The sequence below is a fragment of the Panthera leo genome, chromosome A1 (genome assembly GCF_018350215.1).
Source record: "Panthera leo isolate Ple1 chromosome A1, P.leo_Ple1_pat1.1, whole genome shotgun sequence".
Lineage (NCBI taxonomy): Eukaryota > Metazoa > Chordata > Mammalia > Carnivora > Felidae > Panthera > Panthera leo.
Genome location: NC_056679.1, coordinates 18,821,969 through 18,843,022, shown reverse-complemented (window position 1 = coordinate 18,843,022; position 21,054 = coordinate 18,821,969). Strand labels below are relative to the sequence as shown.

General features: G+C 41.4%; 1 protein-coding gene and 1 pseudogene across 4 annotated transcripts in view; one reads left to right on the top strand and one right to left on the bottom strand.

Annotated features, from left to right (window-relative positions):
• SLC25A15 (solute carrier family 25 member 15) overlaps window positions 1-21,054 on the bottom strand; it is a 64,149-nt gene that overhangs the window by 10,068 nt on the left and 33,027 nt on the right. For all 4 annotated transcript variants that reach the window (XM_042906927.1, XM_042906846.1, XM_042906996.1 and 1 more), the window contains one exon: window positions 3,639-3,897. In XM_042906927.1, coding sequence (XP_042762861.1) covers window positions 3,639-3,897 — 259 coding nt within the window. The remainder of the gene's footprint in view (window positions 1-3,638; window positions 3,898-21,054) is intronic.
• LOC122224004 lies at window positions 18,398-20,022 on the top strand (annotated as a pseudogene).

The window sequence follows — 21,054 nt, the reverse complement described above, 5'->3', positions numbered from 1 at the left end:
TTGTTACAGCATCCAGAAGTAAGACACAATGCCATATAAAACAAAATCAAAAGGGGAGGAAGGCGGGGGGAGGAGAGAGGAAAAAAATCATCCATACTCCCACCACCACCCCAAAGGCACCCGTTATTAATACTTCAGAGCATCTGCCACTAAGCTTTATAAAACTAGGTTCCAAGGCTATCCCCACATGCCAAAAAATCCAACCTGGAGCAACCAGATATGTAATGTAACTGCCCAGATGGAAGCCCAGGATGAATTTTTAACCATAAAGCTGCTCATCGCAAAGTGTCTTCCCAGTTCCGCTGACCTCCTGACCTCAGCAACAGAGGGCACCAGGAGGCTACAATAGTACTGAAGGAGGGGGTGAAGCCAGTGCCAGTCAGCAAGCTCGACAGTTGGAGGCAAAAAGGCTAAGTCGGAAATCTAAAAGGAGGAACGCACAGAAACCAGAAGTATTCACCTCACCTCAAAAGGGTTTGGTACCACTGGCCACAGTCACCAGCAGGGCTGTGAAATTGAGGTCCGATGAGTCCAAAAATATGGGGAGAAGCCTGAGAAATCCGTCATCAGGAATTATTCTGTGAGTGTTCATGGGGGCAGAAAATAAGACCCTTTCCAACCCGGGCAGTGTTCTGCCACAGGAGCTCAGCTGGCCCATGGGGTTGGGCAAGGAAGCAGCAAGAGGCTTACAGCAGGACAGTGGGCTCCCTGACACTCCCCCGTTAAATGCCAGCATACCACTGTCACTGGACAACTGGGATGACACCCCCCCCGGGGGGTAAGCCCCCCAGCTGACTGCCCTGGGTAGAGATCCCAACAATTTTCCTCCAAACCATGAGCAAGAGCCTAAAAGACCTAACAAACAGTTACATAAACTGACGTCAGATGTTAATATAAAATCAAGGGCTTCCTCCAATCTCAGCCCCCTCTCCTATCCCCAGGTGACCTGGCCTCGGTGCTGCGGGCAGACAGGAGGAGGGTGCCCCGGGTCCAGCCGGTCGGCTGCACACCCAGGTCTCAGAATAGCTGGCCTGAAGGGAGGCTTCTTCCAGGAGCAAGACGCTGCTTTGAGTAGAGACTTGCTTTTCATTTCAGAGAATTAAATATCGGCCCATCACCTGGTGAGAGCCAGACACACGACTATCCTTGCTCTCAGCTTCTAGTGTGTGGAAAGTGCCCAACACCACTCACACTGTTCCTTCCCTGCCTTTTACTCCTGCTTAGCTGGTTGTCAACGCCAAAGCTTCAGGGGGTTTCTGTGGTCTTTCAGCCAGTCTGCGGATCCATACCTGGTCTCCCTCAGGGACTCTCTGTCAACTTGCGACAGGCGACAGTCAATTAGGGTCATTAACCAGAGTTGCCAAGTTTGCCGGAACAGAGGCGGCATCGATAAATGGGGACATCTATCAACCTAAGACACAATAATGGCTCAGCCACCTGAAGGAATACCGAGCATGCTGTCCCATCCCAACAACAAGGCAGATCAGGTGTGCAGTAGACTTTGGCTCTCCGATAAATACTCTCATCTTCCAGGGCACTAAATAAGGTAGGCCGGCCCAAGGCTGCACCTGCCGTAAAGGCGTTCAGAACTGGAACTGAAGCTTCAGTAGGCCTAGGATGGGGTTTTGTAAGAATCCGCTGTTTGTCACCCCTTCAACAAACAAGTACCTGGACACGCCTGCTGTGTTTACACCCCATGCAGCCAAAGGTCAAAGGAGAACATGACTCAGGGTGGAATTTAAACCATGGACGGACAAATATTTACGAATTTGCTGAAATTCACAGTAGTTTCTTCCAAGCAGTGCTTTCCTTTCACTGCTTCTGCTGATTTATCTTTTCTCTAGACCTGACCCCTACCCACGGTCCAGAGCCCTGACTCTGGTCTTAGGGAAAGAACACCAGATGGGGGCCCAGAAGGCATGGGTTTGAGTCCTGCTCTCTGTTATGAGCTCAGATAATATGATCCTAAGCCTGTCAGGATCTGCATGAAATTCCCCCCATCTGTAACACAATTAACACCATCCACCGGCTTTGCTGCTCTCGCAGGACATCAGTGAGGGCTAAAAACAAAAACAAAAAACACAAGAAAAACAAAAACGAACCAAAAAAACCACGATAGCCGTGGGAGTCATAGCTCTGTCAACTCTAAGGTAGCATCTAAGGTAGCGTTTTCCCAACAGGCAATAAGTACACACTGTTTCTGAATGACGAAAAAGCAGCTCTTTCCCACGCCAAGACCAAAAAAAGAGGAGGTTGCTGGGTTAGGCCAAGTGAAATAGGCCGGCTTCTTTGTTGCAGGACTTCCTCCGGGACCTCATGTGGCTGCTGTCTTCTCTGCAAGGCGTTCTCCTCTGGGGATGCTGCAGGGGACCTAAACCCCAGGTCTCCTCATGTAGAAAGTCTCCCCCTTGAGCAGGGAGGGCGACAGTCACTACAGTGTTCTTCCCATCAGTCTCTATCATGAGATCCCACATTCTCCTCGTTTGTTTCTTGCATATTTCTTTACTTCATCTCTTTTTCCTGACCCCTCTGTGCTGGAAGGTCCTAGAATCAGTGTGCAGCCCCCTACAGAAGCTATCTCCCTGGGTGATTTCATCCAGTCCCCTTAAAAAACAAGTTCCATCCATCAAGACAAAATTCCTGCCTGCAAAAGGGCATGTCTTAAAGACCACTAGGCACCTCCAGGGAACTTCTGGACAAAAGGGACCTACTTTTAGTCAAGTGGGACCCGAGTTGCAATAGGGTTTCCAATTCCTACCAATACAACCCGTAAGAACCATGCAGCTGATACAATTTAAGTGATTTTTAAAAATTCAACATTCAGAAAAGGGATGGCTACACATCCCAGTGTTTCCCGAGTTCTTCCTAGTTGCTGTGTATGTAAATATCCAAGGGATGGCCAAGCACATGGCAGAGTCTGACGTTTGGGGCAGACATGGCCAAACAGGTTCATCTCCATCTTCTGAGATGCTGCCGACTCTTCCTAAAATTCCAAGTGTCTCTCAGACTGGTTCAGGCAGCTTCTTCCAATCCTCTGCATTTTGCCGACGAGGTGGAATCCCAAACGTGGCTCCCAGGCTGCATCTGTGGCTCTGGTCCAGCACCTGTGCCCACAAGAGAAGTAGTACGACCTGCAGCATCTGAAAAGCATCTTCGTGAAGGACACCAATACGTAAGGGTGTCTCCTTCTCCATGGTACATTACAGGCAATCCTCGTCCTGCAGAATTCGTGGTTTGCAAGTTTTATAGGATGACAACTTATTCCTCCATAACCAGAGAGAAAGTGGGTTATTTTAAAAAAGGAAACATCCTTCCCATAAGGTATCACAAAAATTTTGACTATACAACAACGTTGTCTTTTAAATTTCTTTTTAATGTTTATTTTATTTTTGAGAGAGTGAGAAAGAGAGAGACAGAGCATTAGCAGGGGAGGGGCAGGGAGAGAGGGAGACACAGAATCTGAAGCAGGCTCCAGGCTCTGAGCTGTCAGCACAGAGCCCGACGCGGGGCTTGAACCCACGAACCGTGAGATCATGACCTGAGCCGAAGTCGGACGCTCAACTGACTGAGCCACCGGGCGCCCCCAACAAGGTTGTCTTTTGAAACAAACTGAGCAGGTATTAGTGCCCACGACTCACCTTAGCTTGGCCTGCTTTTCCAATCCAACCACTTTCCGCACCACCTGTTGGCAGAAGCCATAGCACATGAAGAGGACAGAGTTCTCGGCGATGTTGGCAATCAGCGCTGGGCTGGTCCCCTTGTAGAAGCCGCGGAAGCCCACTTGGGAGTAGGTTTTCAGGCAGCAGTCGGTGAGGCCCCTGTACAGGTCGGGGAACGTCTGCATCTTCACTTTCACGGTGTCAAAGGGCTGCCCGGTCAGTACACATGCCGTGCCCCCTACAACCAGGACAGAAATCTCCAGCACGAGTCTACGTGTGTTAGAGTGCAGCCTCAAATACCCACAGAAACGAGAGGAAAGCAGCCTACCCCAGGGCTTACTTACACTTGTGTTCATTCGACTTCTTCCTCCCCCAAACCTTCGAGCCCAGTCCAATAAACAACACAGGGTTCCCAGTGTGCCCAGCACCCAGCTACAGCCCTGAAAGAGCTCACCCTCGGTAGGAGACTGATGTGTGTTCAACAGTCAAAACCAGAGGATGCAAAAGAGTGGAGTGTGTTCTCGGGTGTCAGCAGTGGGGTTAGAGGGACCTGGGCTTGAGGCCTGGCTCTGCTGTGACATCCCAGACAAGCAATACCAATTCTGAGCCCTGGTTCCTCAATCAGTTAGCACGAGGATTAAATAAAAATGGATGAAAAGACTTAACGTAACGGCTGCTGCACAAGTGGTTAATAAATGGCACTTAGTCTCTGTGTACATGCAACCATATAAAAGGAAGGGAAAAAAAGTCTGGCAGGAGCTAATCACTCCCTTTTGCCTAATGCCCAGCTGTACTGATGATTATCAGAAAAACAGAGGAAGAAGCAATAGGTAAAGACGACAGAGTCTGGCCAATCGCTAAAGAGCTAAACTTTGACTCTGCTTAGTACAAATCACATATTTCTGCACTTTTATACTGTAAGACTTTAGAAAACATCAAGATCAAAACTGCGTTAGAGGACTTCAATAAAAATTCTAAACATAAGGGAAATAACAAACTATAACCACCCTGTGATATCCCAGACCCCGGACTGGGTCAGCATTTGCGAAATGCCACAAGACTTCCATCTTCCTGGGGCCTAAGAGGCCACCGTAGCTCAGACGTTCCCTGCTTGTGTCAGGAAACATAACCATCGGATGAAGTTTTTAAAGCTTCATCAAAATTGAAGTCTTACATTAAATATTTAAGGAATGCAACTTCATAATTTGATCTTACACATAGTTACCCCAACTAAACTGTGAAAAGCAAAGATAGGAGAGGTCCTGTCTCAAATAACACCCCCCCCACCCCCCCGCCAAGTAATTACTGGCAGATAAAAAGACATTTTCAAGAAGTTCTGAAAACTGAACTCTTCTCTTAAGCAATCACAAGTGTGATCTCTGGGATCCTCTCCCTACTGTTCATTTGTTCTAGGAGAGTAATGATACATTCCCACTGAATTAGTAGTTCTGAATTAGTAGAATATAATTCAATAAGAGGTTACTACCATTAGGGTTATTCTTTGCCAGGTATTGAGAAGAATAAAATAAGACCCTAAATCAAAAAATAATTTAATCATTTGAAAAGAGGAGGTGAATGTCAGCATGTTTAAAGAGGATACATAATCTAGGTAATCTAGGTAACCTAGATGCAGATACACTGAATAAAGCATTCATTTCAGAGCATCACAATTTTAACTGGAAGTTTCCATATTTTAACCCAGTCATCCCAAACAGTTCCACATCACAGGTTGCTAATAGACACATTTGTTGCGTATCTGTAACAGTTACATTTCCAACAGGGAGAAGGTAGGAAGCTAGCACATTTTCAAATGCTTACAACAATTGTCTCCTCTCATCTATGGAGGTTAGTTGACTCTCCTGTAATTTACCACAAATGACACTGTCAGAGGCACTGCTGAGCCCCACTCATGTGGATGAGGACTACTCTGAACACCAGCACCAGTCACTGAGACCTAGTAGGTGCTTAGATGCCCATCAAGTATCCACGAAGCTATGAATAATTTACAGGAATATTTCTCCACTTACTTAGAGCACAGACCTCTGATCATCTCATTCTCCTCGAGAGGCAAGTGGAAACAGCATCTGCATTTTTTTGTAGGTATCCCAACAGGCCCTGCATTTTATTCTGCAAGACAGGCACTCAGACCATGGTACACTCTTCATTTCACCAAGGTCAGTGTTGTGGGTTTTCTCTGCTCTACACAACTGAGTCAGCAATGACTGGCAGGGCAGGGATGGTGTCAGTGGTGAAAGTAGGGAAGATAGAGCTAAAGACCAAAACGCAGACCCTTGGCCACCCTGTCCACCTATGCAAAACAGAGAATCTCAAACGCAATGGAAACACTCAATAAATGTTCTGTTTAACAGCACTGGAAGCATAGCATTTTTAAAATATTCTAATGAAAAATGCTCTCGATGGACTAAATCCTCCAATCAAAAGACACAGGGTAAGGAGGCCTGGCTGGCTTAGTTGGTAGAGCATGTAATGCTTGATCTCAAGGTTGTGAGTTCAACTCCCATGCCGGGTGCAGAGTTTACTTAAAGAAAAAAAGAGGGGGCGCCTGGGTGGTTCAATCAGTTAAGGGTCCCGACTTCGACTCAGGTCATGATCACACAGTTCGTGAGTTTGAGCCCTGCATCAGTCTCTGCACTGGCAGCTCGGAGCCTGGAGCCTGCTTCAGATTCTGTGCTTCTCTCTTTCTCTGACATTCCCCTGCTAGTGCTCTGTCTCTTTCTTGGTCTTAAAAATAAATAAACATTAAAAAAAGAAAAAAAGACACTGGGTGACTGAATCAATAACACACACACACACACACACACACACACACACACACACACACAACATCTATATGCTGCCTACAAGAGACTCACTTCAGACCTAAACACACATACACTGAAAATAAAGGGGTGGAAAAACATTTAACATACAAAATAAGGCCAATAAAAAAAAAAAAAAAAAGCTGGAGTGGCAATACTTACACAAAATACTGTAAAACAAACACTGTAGCAAGAAACAAAGAAGGGCACTATATCACGATAAAGGGATCGATCCAACAAAAGGATATAACATTTATAAAGAGCTATGCACCCAATACAGGAACACCTAAATACATAAAGCAATTGTCATAAAGGGAAAAACTGACAGTAATATAATAGTAGAGGGCTTTAACACCCCAAATACATCAACAGATCACCCAGCAGAAAACAAAGAAACAGTGATTCTGAATAAAACATTAGACCAGTGGAACATAACCTATACACACAGAACATTCCATCCAAAAACAGAAGAATACACATCCTTTTCAAGTACACATAGAACATTCTCTAGAATAGATCATATGTTAGGCCACAAAACAAATCTCAATACATTTTAAGAAGACTGAAATCAGGGCACCTGGGTGGCTCAGTAGGTTAAGCGTCCAACTCTAAATAGCAGCTCAGGTCATGATCTTGCAGTTGTGAGATCAAGCCCCACATTGACTCCACACTGAGCAGGAAGCCTACTTGGGCATTCTCTCTCTCCCTCTCTCTCTGCCCCTCCCCCACTCGCTCATGTGTGTGCACACGCTCAAAATAAAATTTAAAAAGAAGACTGAAATCATATCAAGCATCTTTTTGACCACAACAGTATGAAACTTGAAACCAATCACAAAAACAAGACAAAGAAGAAATGAATGCAGGGAAGCTAAACATAAGCTACTAAACAATGACTGGGTTGACCAAGAAATGAAAGGAGAAATTTTAAAAAGCATGGAGACAAATGAAAATGAAAACAAAATGATCCAAAATCTTTGGGATGCAGCAAAAGTAACTCTAAGAGGGAAATTTATAGCAATACAGGCCTACCTAAAGAAACAAGAAAAATCTCAAACAATCTAAGCTTACACCCTAAGAAGGCTAGAAAAAGAATGAAACCCAAAGACAGTAAAAGGAAAGATCAGAGCAGAAATATGAAAGACTAAAAAATAAAAGATACATAAAATGAAGAGCTAATTCTTTGAAAAGATAAACAAGATTTATAAGCCTTTTGCCAGATTCATTAAAAACAAAAACAAAAAAAAGAGGCCTCTGGGGCACCTGGGTAGCTCAGTTCATTGAGCATCTGACTCTTGATTTCAGCTCAGGTCATGATTTCTTGGTTTGTGAGTTCAAGCCCCATATTGGGATTCTAGCTCTCCCTCTCTCTCTGCCCCCCTCCCCTGCTTGCACTCTCTCTCACCCTCAAAATAAATAAACTTTAAAGAAAAAAAAAAAAAGAACTCAAAATCAAAAATGAAAAGGAATAAATAAGAACTAAAACCACTAGGATGCCTGGCTGGCTCAGCCTGTAAAGCATATGACTCTTGATCTTAAGGTTGTGAGTTCAAGCCCTACATTGCACATGGAGCCTACTTTAAAAAAGTTTAGGGGCACATGCACCCCAATGTTTATAGCAGCACTATTAACAATAGCCAAAGTATGGAAAGAGCCCAAATGTCCATCGATGAATGGATAAAGAAAATGTGGTGAGTGTGTGTGTGTATAGATATACATATCTATACACACACACACACACACACACACACACACACACACACACACACACCCATACATAATGGAGTATTACTCAGCATTCAAAAAGAATGAAATCTTGCCATTTGCAACTACGTGGATAGAACTAGAGGATATTATGCTAAGCAAAATTAGAGAAAGACAAATATCATATGACTTCACTCATATGAGGACTTTAAGAGACAGAACAGATGAACATAAGGGAAGGGAAACAAAAATAATATAAAAACAGGGAGGGGGACAAAACAGAAGAGACTCTTAAATATGGAGAAGAAACAGAGGGTTACTGGAGGGGTTGTGAGGGGGCGGATTGGCTAAATGGGTAAGGGGAATTAAGGAATCTACTCCTGAAATCATTGTTGCACTATATGCTAATTTGGATGTAAATTTAAAAATTTTTTTAAAAAGGCTAAAAACCAAAAGAAAAATTTTTAAATGGACACCACAGAAATACAAAGGATTATAAGATTATGAAAAATTATATGCCAACAAATTAGACAACTTAAAAGAAATGGATAAATTCCTAGAAACCTGTAATCTTATAAATCTGAATCAGAGACAGAAAAATTTGAACAGACCAACAGACCAATTACTGGTAATGACATTGAATTAAAAAAAAAAAAATTCCCAACAAACAAAATTCTAGGACCAGATGGATTCACAGGTGAATTCTACCAAACATTTAGAGAAATACCTATTCTTCTCAAACTATTCCAAAAAATAGAGGAGGAAGGAAAACTTCCAAATTCATTCCATGAGGCCAGCACTATGCTGATATCAACAACAGACAAAGACACCATGTAGGGGTGCCTGGGTGGCTTAGTCAATTAAGTATCCAACTTTAGCTCAGGTCATGATTTCTCAGTTCACAATATCAAGCCCCACATTGGGCTCTGTACTCACAGCTCAGAACCTGGAGCCTAATTCAGATTCTGTGTCTCCCTCTGTCTCTGCCCCACCTCCACTCATACTCTCTCTCAAAAACACTAAAAAAAAAAAAAAAAAAGACACTATGAAAAACCACAAGCCAATATCTCTGATCAACAGAGATGCAAAAATCCCCCGCAGCAAAATATTAGCAAATTACATTCAACAAAACAATAAAAAAAATCCTTCAGCACCATCAAGTAGGATTTATTCCAGGGATGCAAGGATGGCTCAATATTCTCAAATCAGTGGGATACATCAATTAACAAGAGGATAAAAACCACATGATCATCTCAATAAATGCATAAAAAAGTATCTGACAAAATACAACATCCATTCATGAAGAAAACTCTCAACAAAGTAGGTTTAGAGGGAATATACCTCAACATAATAAAGGCCATGTATGAAAAACCCACAGCTAATATCATACTCAGTGGTGAAAAATTGTGAGCTTTTCCTTTATGATCAAGAACAAGACAAGGATGTACACTCTTATTACTTACTCAACATAGTACTAGAAGTCCTAGCTACAGCAATCATACAAGAAATAAAAGGCATCCAAACTGGTAAGGAAAAAGTTACACTGTCACTAATTTGCAGATGACATGATACTGCACATAGAAAACCTTAAAGACTTCACCAAAAAACTAGTTTAACTGATACATGAATTCAGTAAGTTTTTAGGATACAATATTAACATACAGAAATCCATTGCGTGTCTGTGCCCTAATAACAAAGTATTAGAAAGAGAAATTTTTTAATTTTAAAAATTAAAAAAAAAGAAAAATTAAGAAAACAATCCCATTTATAATCGCTCCAAAAAGAATAAAATACCTAGAAATAAATCAAGGAGGTGAAAGACCTGTACTCCTGAAAACTATAAAGCATTGAGAAAGAAATTGAAGATGACACAAATGGAAAGACACACCATCCCCGTGGATTGGAAGAACAAATATTGTTAAAAGGTCAATACTACCCAAAGCAAATCAATAGATTCAAAGCAATCTCCACCAAAATAACAACATTTTTCACAGAACTAGAATAATCCTAAAATTTGTAAGGAACCACAGACATCCCTGAATAACCAAACCAGTTTTGAAAAAGAACAACAAAGCTTGAGGCATCATGATCCCAGATTTCAAGATATACTACAAAGCCCTTGGTCCATGTGTGCATCCTCAGGCGGGATTCCTTCTCCAGGCACTAAGACACAGCTGTACAGAAGACCAAATCCTACTCGGCAGAGTACTTCCTCCCAGGTGAATGATCCTACCTGGATGATATTTTTTTTTTTTTTAATTTCCTGAGTTTGGGAAGGTCTAGCAAGACTGCAAAAACAAAAATTACTCTTCAGGAAAATAAAACTATCCAGTTTTGACAACATAGCCACGATGTCTTGTGTACCGTCATAAATTTCTAGATTTGCAAAGAAATAGGAAAATATCACCTATAGGGAAAGAATTCAGTTGATGAAAATGACCAGGAGATGGTTTAGGTATTAGATTTAAAATGTAAAGACATGAAGGAGAGCCTGCTGGCTCTGTTGGTTAGGCATCGGACTTTGGCTCAGGTCACAATCTCGAAGTTCATGAGTTTGAGTCCCGCATTGGGCTCTGTGCTGACAGCTCAGAGCCTGAAGCCTGCTTCAGATTCTTTGTCTCCCTCTCTCTCTCTCTGCCCCTCTCCCACCCACAAACTATCTCTCTCAAAAATAAATAAAACATTTAAGAAATTAATTGGGAATGCAAGCTGGTGCAGCCACTCTGGAAAACAGTATGGAGGTTCCTCAAAAAACTAAAACTAGAACTGCCCTATAACCCAGCAATTGCACTACTAGGCATTTATCCAAGGAATACAGGTGTGCTGTTTCAAAGGGATACATGCACCCCAATGTTTATAGGAGCACTATCAACAATAGCCAAAGTATGGAAAGAGCCCAAATGTCCATCAATGGATGAATGGATAAAGAAGATGTGATTTTATATATATGTGTGTGTGTGTGTATATATATGTGTATATATATATACACACACACACACACACACACACACACACACACAATGGAGTATTACTCAGCAATCAAACAGAATAAAATCTTGCCATTTGCAACTACGTGAATGGAACTGAACGATATTATGTTAAGTGAAATTAGTCAGAGAAAGGCAAATATCATATGACTTCACTCATATGAGGACTTTAAGACACAAAACAGATGGACATAAGGGAAGGGAAGCAAAAATAATATAAAAACAGGGAGGAGAACAAAACAGAAGAGACTCTTAAATATGGAGAAGAAACAGGGTTACTGGAGGGGTTGTGGGAGGGGGGATGAGCTAAATGGGTCAGGGGCATTAAGGAATATACTCCTGAAATCATTGTTGCACTATATGCTAATTTGGATGTAAATTAAAATAAAAAAATGAATAAAGTACTCATGCACGCAAGAAATAAATTAAAAATTAATTAAAAATGCAAAGACATATCAATAAATATGAAATTTAAAGGCTTGATGGAAAATCTGCCTTGCTGGTTAAAGAGATAAGGGAATCTCTTAAAAATGACCTAAAGGGGGGCGCCTGGGTGGCTCAGTCGGTTGAGCACCGGCTTCAGCTCAGGTCACGATCTCACCGTCCGTGAGTTCGAGCCCCGCGTCGGGCTCTGTGCTGACAGCTCAGAGCCTGGAGCCTGTTTCGGATTCTGTGTCTCCCTCTCTCTGACCCTCCCCCATTCATGCTCTGTCTCTCTCTGTCTCAAAAATAAACGTTAAAAAAAAAATTTTTTTTAAATGACCTAAAGGAAATTTTAGGAATAAAAAGTACATATCTGAAATGAAAAATCCAAAGAACTCCAGTACCAAAAAGGAGTGGCAACAAAGATTTAGCCACACAAAAAACAAGATAAAGAAAATAGAAAGAGCAAACTCTAAAGTAGTTGAGGATATTGAAAATTTGACTTTTTTAAAAAAATGTTTATTTTTGATAGAAAGAACATGGGCAAGGAAGGGGCAGAAAGAGGGAGAAAGTGAGAATCCTAAGCAGGCTCCACGATGTCAGCACAGGGCCCAACGTGAGGCTTGAACCCATGTACCATGAGATCATGACCTGAACTGAAATCAAGTCAGCCACTTAACCAACTGAGCACCCAGGTGCCCTGAAAATTTGACTTTCAAAGAAATTAGTCATCTGAGTAGCAAGTTAGAGGAAGCTAAAGTGTACGCTACAAACCAAGGTAAGGAACTGTCCCATGATGAATCACAAAATCACAAAGTCATGAGAAGTGTGGAAGAAGCCATAAGCAATATAGTGATGGATGCAGAGATTGCAGCACCTCGCAGAAGTAACAGGAGAGAAAGAGAGATTGAAGAGGATGAAGTGGTCAAAGAATAACAGGAAAAAAAATCCCTCAGAATTTAAAGAACAAACAGAAAATTCTAAAAAACCTCTGGTAAAGATGAAGGAGCAATACTCATGGCAGCAGACTTTTCATCAGCAACGATGGGCATTAGTAAGCAATAAAGTAATGTCTTCAACATCCTAATGGAAAATGATTTTGAACGTAACTTTCTAGGCCAAGTTAAATTAGCATTTAAGCATTAAGCATGGTGAAGTAAGGACATTTTCAGATATGCAAAGGCTCAGCAAATTTACCAGCCAAAAATCATTTATAAAAGAATTACTGAAAGATACATGCCCACAAAATGAAAAAAAGGAAGACGATACCGGACTTAAGAAAAAATGGATAAAACTCTACCAGATTCAAAGCATGGAGCTAGGGAGGAAATCAAACAAAAAAACAAAACAGTAAAATAGATCAATGAAGCTGGTTCTTTGAACGAATTAACAAAATTGACAAACCCCTAGCCAGTTTGATCAAAAAGAAAAAGGACCCAAATAAATAAAATCAAGAATGAAAGAGGAGAGATCACAACCAACACAGAATACAAACAATAATAAGAGAATGTTACAAGCAATTATATGCCAATAACATGCACAATCTGGAAGAAACAGACAAATTCCTAGAAGCATATACACTACCAAAACTGAAACAGGAAGAAATAGAAAATTTGAACAGACCCACAACCAGTAAAGAAATTGAATTAGTAATCAAAATTCTCCCAAAAAACAAGAGTCCAGGGCCAGATGACTTTCCAGGGGAATTCTACTAAACATTTGAAGAAGAGTTAACACCTATTCTCTTAAAGCTGTTCCAAAAAATAGAAACGGAAGGAAAACTCTTTCTATGAAGCCAGCAATACCTTGATTCCAAAACCAGACAAAGACCCCATTAAAAAACAGAACTATAGACCAATTTCCCTGATGAACATAGATGCAAAAGTCCCCAACAAGATACAAGCCAACAGGATCCAACAATACATTAAAAATATTATTCACTATGACCAAGTGGGATTTATACCTGGGATACAGGGCTGGTTCAATATCTGCAAAACAATCAATGTGATACATCACATCAATAAAAGAAAGGAAAAGAACCACACGATCTTTTCAGTACATGCAGAGGAAGCATTTGACAAAATACAGCATCCTTTCTTGATAAAAACGCTCAAGAAAGTAGGGATAGAAGGAGCATACCTCAAGATCATACAAGCCATATACGAAAGACCCAACGTTAACTATCATCCTCAATGGGGAAAAACTGAGAGCTTTCCCCCTAAGGTCAGGAACAAGACAGGGATGTCCACCCTCACCACTATTATTCAACGTAGTATTGGAAGTCTTAGCCTCAGCAATCAGACAACATAAAGAAATAAAAGGCATCCAAATTGGCCAGGAGGAGGTCAAACTTTCACTCTTTCCAGATGACATGATACTCTATATGGAACACCGAAAAGATTCCACCAAAAAACTGCTAGAACTGATCCATGAATTCAGCAAGGTCACAGGATATAAAAATCAATGCACAGGAATCAGTTACATTCCTGTACACCAACAATGAAGCAACAGAAAGAGAAATCAAGGAAACGAGCCCATTTACAACTGCACCAAAGCCCATAAAATACCCAGGAATAAATCTAACCAAAGAGGTGAAAAATCTATATACTGAAAACTATAGAAAGGTTATGAAAGAAACTGAAGAAGACACACACACAAAAAAGGAAAAATATTCCATGCTCCTGGATAGGAAGAATGGTGTTAAGATGTCATTACCCAAAGCAATCTACATATTCAATGCAATATCTATCAAAATAGTACCAGCATTCTCCACAGAGCTAGAACAAACAATCCTAAAATTTGTATGGAACCAGAAAAGATCCCGGATAGCCAAAGCAATCTTGAAAAAGAAAACCAAAGATGGAGACCTTACAATCCTGGACTTCAAGCTGTATTACAAAACTGTAATCAAGAAAATATGGTACCGGCACAAAAACAGACACTCAGACCAATGGAACAGAATAAAGAACCCAGAAATGGACCCACAAACATATAGCCAACTAGTCTTTGACAAGCAATGGAATAAAGACGGTCTCTTCAGCAAGTGGTGCTGGGAAAACCAGACAGCAACATGCAGAAAAATGAACCGGGACCACTTTTTTACACCACACACAAAAATAAACTCAAAATGGATGAAAGACCTAAATGTAAGACAGGAAGCCATCAAAATCCTCGAGGAGAAAGCAGGCAAAAACCTCTTTGACCTCGGCTGCAGTAACTTCTTACTCAACACATCTCCGGAGGCAAGGAAAACAAATGCAAAAATGAACTATTGGGATCTCATCAAAACAAAAAGCTTCTGCACAGCAAAAGAAACAATCAGCAAAACTCAAAGGCAATTGATGGAATGGGAGAAGATGTTTGCAAATGACATATCAGATAAAGGGTTAGTATCCAAAATCTATAAAGAACTTCTCAAACTCAACACCCAAAAAACAAATAATCCAGTGAGGAAATGGGCAAAAGACATGAATAGACACGTCTCCAAAGAAGACATCCAGATGGCCAACTGACACATGAAAAAATGCTCAACATCACTCCTCATCAGGGAAATGCACATCAAAGCCACAAGGAGATACTACCGCACACTCGTCAGAATGGCTAACATTAACAACTCAGGCAATAACAGATGTTGGCGAGGATGCGGAGAAAGAGGATCTCTTTTGCACTGCTAGTGGGAATGCAAACTAGTGCAGCCACTCTGGAAAACAGTATGAAACTTCCTCAAAAAATTAAAAATAGAACTACCCTACAACCCAGCAATTGCACTATTAGGTATTTATCCAAGGGATACAGGTATGCTGTTTTAATATGAAATTTATTGTCAAATTGGTTTCCATACAACAGCCAGTGCTCATCCCAACAGGTGCCTTCCTCAACACCCATCACCCACCCTTCCCTCCCTCCCACCCCCGCATCAACCCTCAGATTGTTCTCAGTTTTTAAGAGTCTCATGGTTTGGCTCCCTCCCCCCTTTTTTTTCCTTCCCCTCCCCCACGATCTTCTGTTAAGTTTCTCAGGATCCACATAAGAGTGAAAACATATGGTATCTTTCTCCGTATGACTTATTTCACTTGGCATAACACTCTCCAGTTCCATCCACATTGCTACAAAAGGTCATATTTCATTCTTTCTCATTGCCACGTAGTGTTCCATTGTGTATATAAACCATAATTTCTTTATCCATTCATCAGTTGATGGACATTTAGGCTCTTTCCATACTTTGGCTATTGTTGAAAGTGCTGCTATAAACATTAGGGTACAAGTGCCCCTATGCATCAGCACTACAGGTATGCTGTTTTGAAGGGGCACATGCACCCCAATGTTTATAGCAGCACGATCAACAATAGCCAAAGTATGGAAAGAGCCCAAATGCCCATCAATGGATGAATGGATAAAGAAGATGTGGTACACACACACACACACACACACACACACACACAAAATGGAGTATTACTCAGCAATCAAAAAGAATGAAATCTTGCCATTTGCAACTACGTGGATGGAACTAGAGGGTATTATGCTAAGTGAAATTAGTCAGAGAAAGACAAATATGACTTCACTAATAGAAGGACTTAAGATACAAAACAGATGACCATAAGGGAAGGGAAGCAAAAATAAAAACAGGGAGGGGAACAAAACATAAGAGACTCTTAAATATAGAGAACAAACAGAGGGTTGCTGGAGGGAATGTGGAGGGGGCATTAAGGAATCTACTCCTGAAATCACTGTTGACTATAGGCTAACTTGGATATAAATTTAAAAATAAATTATTTTTAAAAAGCTTAATGTTAAAAATGAAAATAAAAATGAGATCATGCTGCAAAAAAAATAAACATTAAAAAAAAAAAAAGATCATGAGACACAGAGGATAGACTCAGAAGCTCCAACATCCATTTTGACAGGAATTCCAGAAAAAAGATAATGAAGAGCATGGAGCAGAGGAAATAATTAAGGAAATAATTAAAGAAAACTTTCCAGAGGTAAAGAAAGATTCAAGTTTTGAGAGGATCAGTGCTTTCCAAGTAGCTAGTAAGACTGACAAAAACAGACTTGCTCCTAGACACATCTCGGTGAAATCTTGGAATTCCAATGATAAAGAAAAAATCATAAAGGCTTACAGAAAGAGAGAACGTACAGAGGAACAAGAATCAGATGATGGCAGACTTATTGGATACTCTGGATGCTAGAAGTAAACGGAGCAATATCATAAAAGTTCTTCAGGCAAAAGGCTTTAAACCTAGAATGCCATACCCAGCCAAACTGGCATTTGACGTTGAAGGTAAAACAAGAACATGTTTTGATACCAAAGCATCCACAAAGTTTATTTCTTGCATCCCCCCCCACTTTGCTAAAGTATATACTCCAACAGTTCTTTCAATCTAGGGTGACTATAAATACACACAATATACATTGTCTTCTTCCCACACCAAAAGTAAACAAGGAAAACTGGAAAATAAAATGTCACATTTCTACCTAGGAGGATGGACAGCTAAAGTAGTTGGGAAGTAGGGGAAAAGCATGTTATAGATACTACCCAGATGTTGGGAAAGTTAAAGAGTATATTAAAATTAATGTTAATCATCATAGCTTCTGTAGAAGTAGACTTTCTGAACTATAGACAGAGGTGGGGTTAAAGTAATGAAAAAAAAGCACAGGAAAAATATGGCAGGATAAATAGAAAAAAATGCGAAACTTGAACTCTTATCAAGAAGGTATTTAATTTTATCATATGTATTAATGTGAATCTTGAATCTTTATATTAAACCTTTTCTTTTAAAAAAAGATATACTACAAAGCCGTAATAATCAAAACAGTATGGTACTGGCACAAAAGTAGACACATAGATTAATGGAACAGAAGAGAGAGCCCAGAAACAAACCCACACTTATAGAGTCAATTACTCAGTGACAAAGAAGGGAAGAATATACAATAGGGAAAAGAAAGACTCTTCTATAAATGGTGCTGGGAAAGGGATGGCTATATGCAAAAGAATGAAAATGGACTACTTTCTTCCACCATACACAAAAATAAACTCTTCCACCATAAACAAAAAACGGATTAAAGACCTAAATGTGAGACCTGAGAACATAAAACTTCTGGAAGAAAACATAGGCAGTAAGTCCTTTGACACTGGTCATAGCAACATTTTTCTAGATAGGTCTCCTAAGGCAAGGGAAACAAAAGTAAAAATAAACTATTGGGACCACACTACAATAAAAAAGCTTCTGCACAGTGAAGGAAACCATCAATAAAACAAAAAACCTACTAAATGGAAGAGAATACAATATTTGCAAATGATATTGATAGGGAGTTGATATTCAAAATACATAAAGAACTTCTATAACTCAACATCAAAAAAAAACAATCAAATTTAAAAAATGGGGGGGGGGGGGCATCTGGGTGGCTCAGTCTGTTAAGCGGCTCAGGTCATGACCTCCAGGGTTCTTGGGGTTGAGCCCTGCATCTGGCTCTGTGCTGATAGCTCAGAGCCTAGAGCCTGCTTCAGATTCTGTGTCTTTCTCTCTGGCCCTCCCCCACTCACGCTCTGTCTCTCTCTCTCTCTCTCTCTCTCTAACATTAAAAACAAAAAAGGGCAGTGGACCTGAATATACATTTTTCTAAACATATCTAAATGGCCAACAGATCCATGAAGATGCTCAGCATCATTAATCAGGGAAAAGCAAATCCAAACCACAACGAGATATGACCTAATACCTATCAGAATGGGTAGAATCAAAAAGACAAGAAATAACCAGCGTTGGCAAGGATGTAGAGAAGAAGAAACTCTTAAACACTATTAGTGGGAATGTACATCAGTGCAGCCACAAGGGAAAAAAACATGTTGGTGAGTTCCTCAAAAAGTTAAAAACATAAATACCACGTGATCCATTCTTTCCATTACTGGGTATTTACCCAGGAAAACCAAAAACACTAATTCAAAAAGATACATACACCCCTAGGTTCCCTGCATTATTAGAATAGCCAAGATATGGAAAACCCAAGCGCCCACCGGCAGATGAAGAGGCAAAGAGGAGGCGATAAAGGTGGCCCCTCAGGCTCCATGGTGGCGGCCAGTGGCGGCCGCCTGAGTTAGGCTTCGTGGAGGCAGGGCCCACGTGGCAGCCGGCAGTTCCCAAGCAAGGTGGGAGGCGGGGCTGCCAGGGCCGGAAGAGCTGGCCTCCTCGCTACAGCTCCACCCAGCTGCCGACCGCGCCTTCCGCCGCGGCCTCTTCCTCTTCTGCTGCCGGGCGCCACCATGATGCGCAGGCCCACGCAGCGGGCAGCCGCCGTTCCGGGCCAGGACCGGGAAGGCGGCGCTGGTCTCGCACGGTAGGGGCCAGCCAAGGTGAAGGGGGCGTGGCCCCGCGCAGCGCCCGGTCTCCACCCCCACCCCGCTCCCTTGCGCATTCTGGGCCCCAGCTTTTGAGTTAAGCAATTGTTTTTAGAAATCAGCTACCTTGGAAAAATGACTTTTACACATATGAGCCACCTTCTGAGGACACCTCGTCCAGAGACAGGTGAGTCTGTGTGCCTCCAGCTCAAGTCTGATGCTCATCTCTGCAGGGTTTGTGGCTGCGTAGGCCCCCAAACATGCTCCAGACGTCCCAAGGCACATTATTGCACAAGGAGCGTCAGACCCTTAGACTGGAGACTGGGACATAAGCAGGCTTGCACACAATCAGATTATTTGGACAGAACAATTCCAGACCACAACTTTTTTCCAGAATTTGGAATCATAATAGAAACAAGATGAGATTACACCTGAAGTTGTTGAAAAAGCAAATGAATCAGAAATTATGGGAACCATGAGTACCTGAAGAATTGGATTCCATGGCAAAACAAAAATCCAAGGAAGATAAAATTTTCCATAAGCTTAAAAATAAAATAGCCCTTGAGGGGCGCCTGGGTGATCAGTCGGTTAAGCGTCGGACTTTGGCTCCAGTCATGATCTCGCGGTCTGTGAGTTCTAGCCCCACGTCAGGCTCTCTGCTGACAGCTTGGAGGCTGGAGCCTGTTTCCAGTTCTGTGTCTCCCTCTCTCTCTGCCCCTCCCCCCGCTTGTGCTGTTCTCTCTCTTTCTCTCTCTCAAAAATAAAGATTTAAAAAAAGTAAAAAATAAGTAAAATAGCCCGTGAGCCAGAACAGATTCTCAGATATGGCAGAGGGATTGCACCCATCTGGATCTTCAGTGAAAATATCCCTCAAGAGAAGGATATTCCATATTGCCCCTGTGGTGTCAAGAGAACAACATATCTGCATTCCAGGTCATGTGTCGGCTGCTCAACTACCTGAAGGCTGACGGACTGAACACAAGTGTCAGTGGGGTGTTCGGGTTGTCTTCACCTGGGCAGAAAGCTGTAGACTGGGGATTCACCGCAGAGAGGAAATTGTTTGGAAGAGAGAAAACAGACACACACCAAAGAGGTTATAAAGCCTTACAAATGCTCATAATCTCTTAAACCCTGCAATTCCATTTCTAGGACTTTGTCCTAAGGAAATAATTATGCCACAAAGATATTGTTTTAGGGGAGTTTACAATGTGTAAATATTCGTGAAACAAAAATGTCCAGTGACAAGTAATTAAAGAAATTTTGGTGTATCCCTACAGCAGAAGGAATGCAGTCTTAATCGTACAGACCTATGTGCACATACAATAAGACACAGGTTTAAACTGACACCAAGATATTCATAGTATGTTCCTATCTTTGTACAAGTACTTATACATGTGTATGTCCACAGAAATATGGAAAGATACATACTCGGTGTGAACTAATTATGAATGGCAGGACTCGGTGAAGTAATCCTTTTACCTATGTTTCTTTCTACAGTAAAAATGGGTGAATTGCCTATACACACACACACACACACACAACCACACACATATATATACACACATGCAATGGAATATTACTCAGCCATAAAAGAGGAGATCGTCCCATTTGCGACAACATGGATAGACATAGAGGGTATTATGTTAAGTGAAATTGTAGTCAGAGAAAGACAAATACCACGTGATTTCACTTATATGTGGAATCTAAAGAACATACAAACACTCTTAAATACAGAGAACAAACTGGTGGTTGCCAGAGGAGAGGTGGGTGGACGAAACAGGTAAGGGGACTGAGAGATACAAACTTCCAGGTATAAGTCATGGAGATGAAAATTACAGTCCATAATATTTTAACAACTTTGTATGGGGACAGAAGCTGACCACACGTATGGTGCACACTATACAACTGTCAAATCACTATGCTGCACCCCTGAAATTAATAGATGTTAACCATATTTCAATAAGGAAAAAAGGCTTCTGGCTTATTTTTAATTTTGGCATTTGAGAGGATAAATGCCAATGATCGAAAATGTCACATTCCCAAACTACACTAGTTAAGGCATACAGGAATAGAGCAGTCAAGGGGGGCGGGGGGAGGGGGTGTTATTTTATCATCATCAAACTGCTAATTCT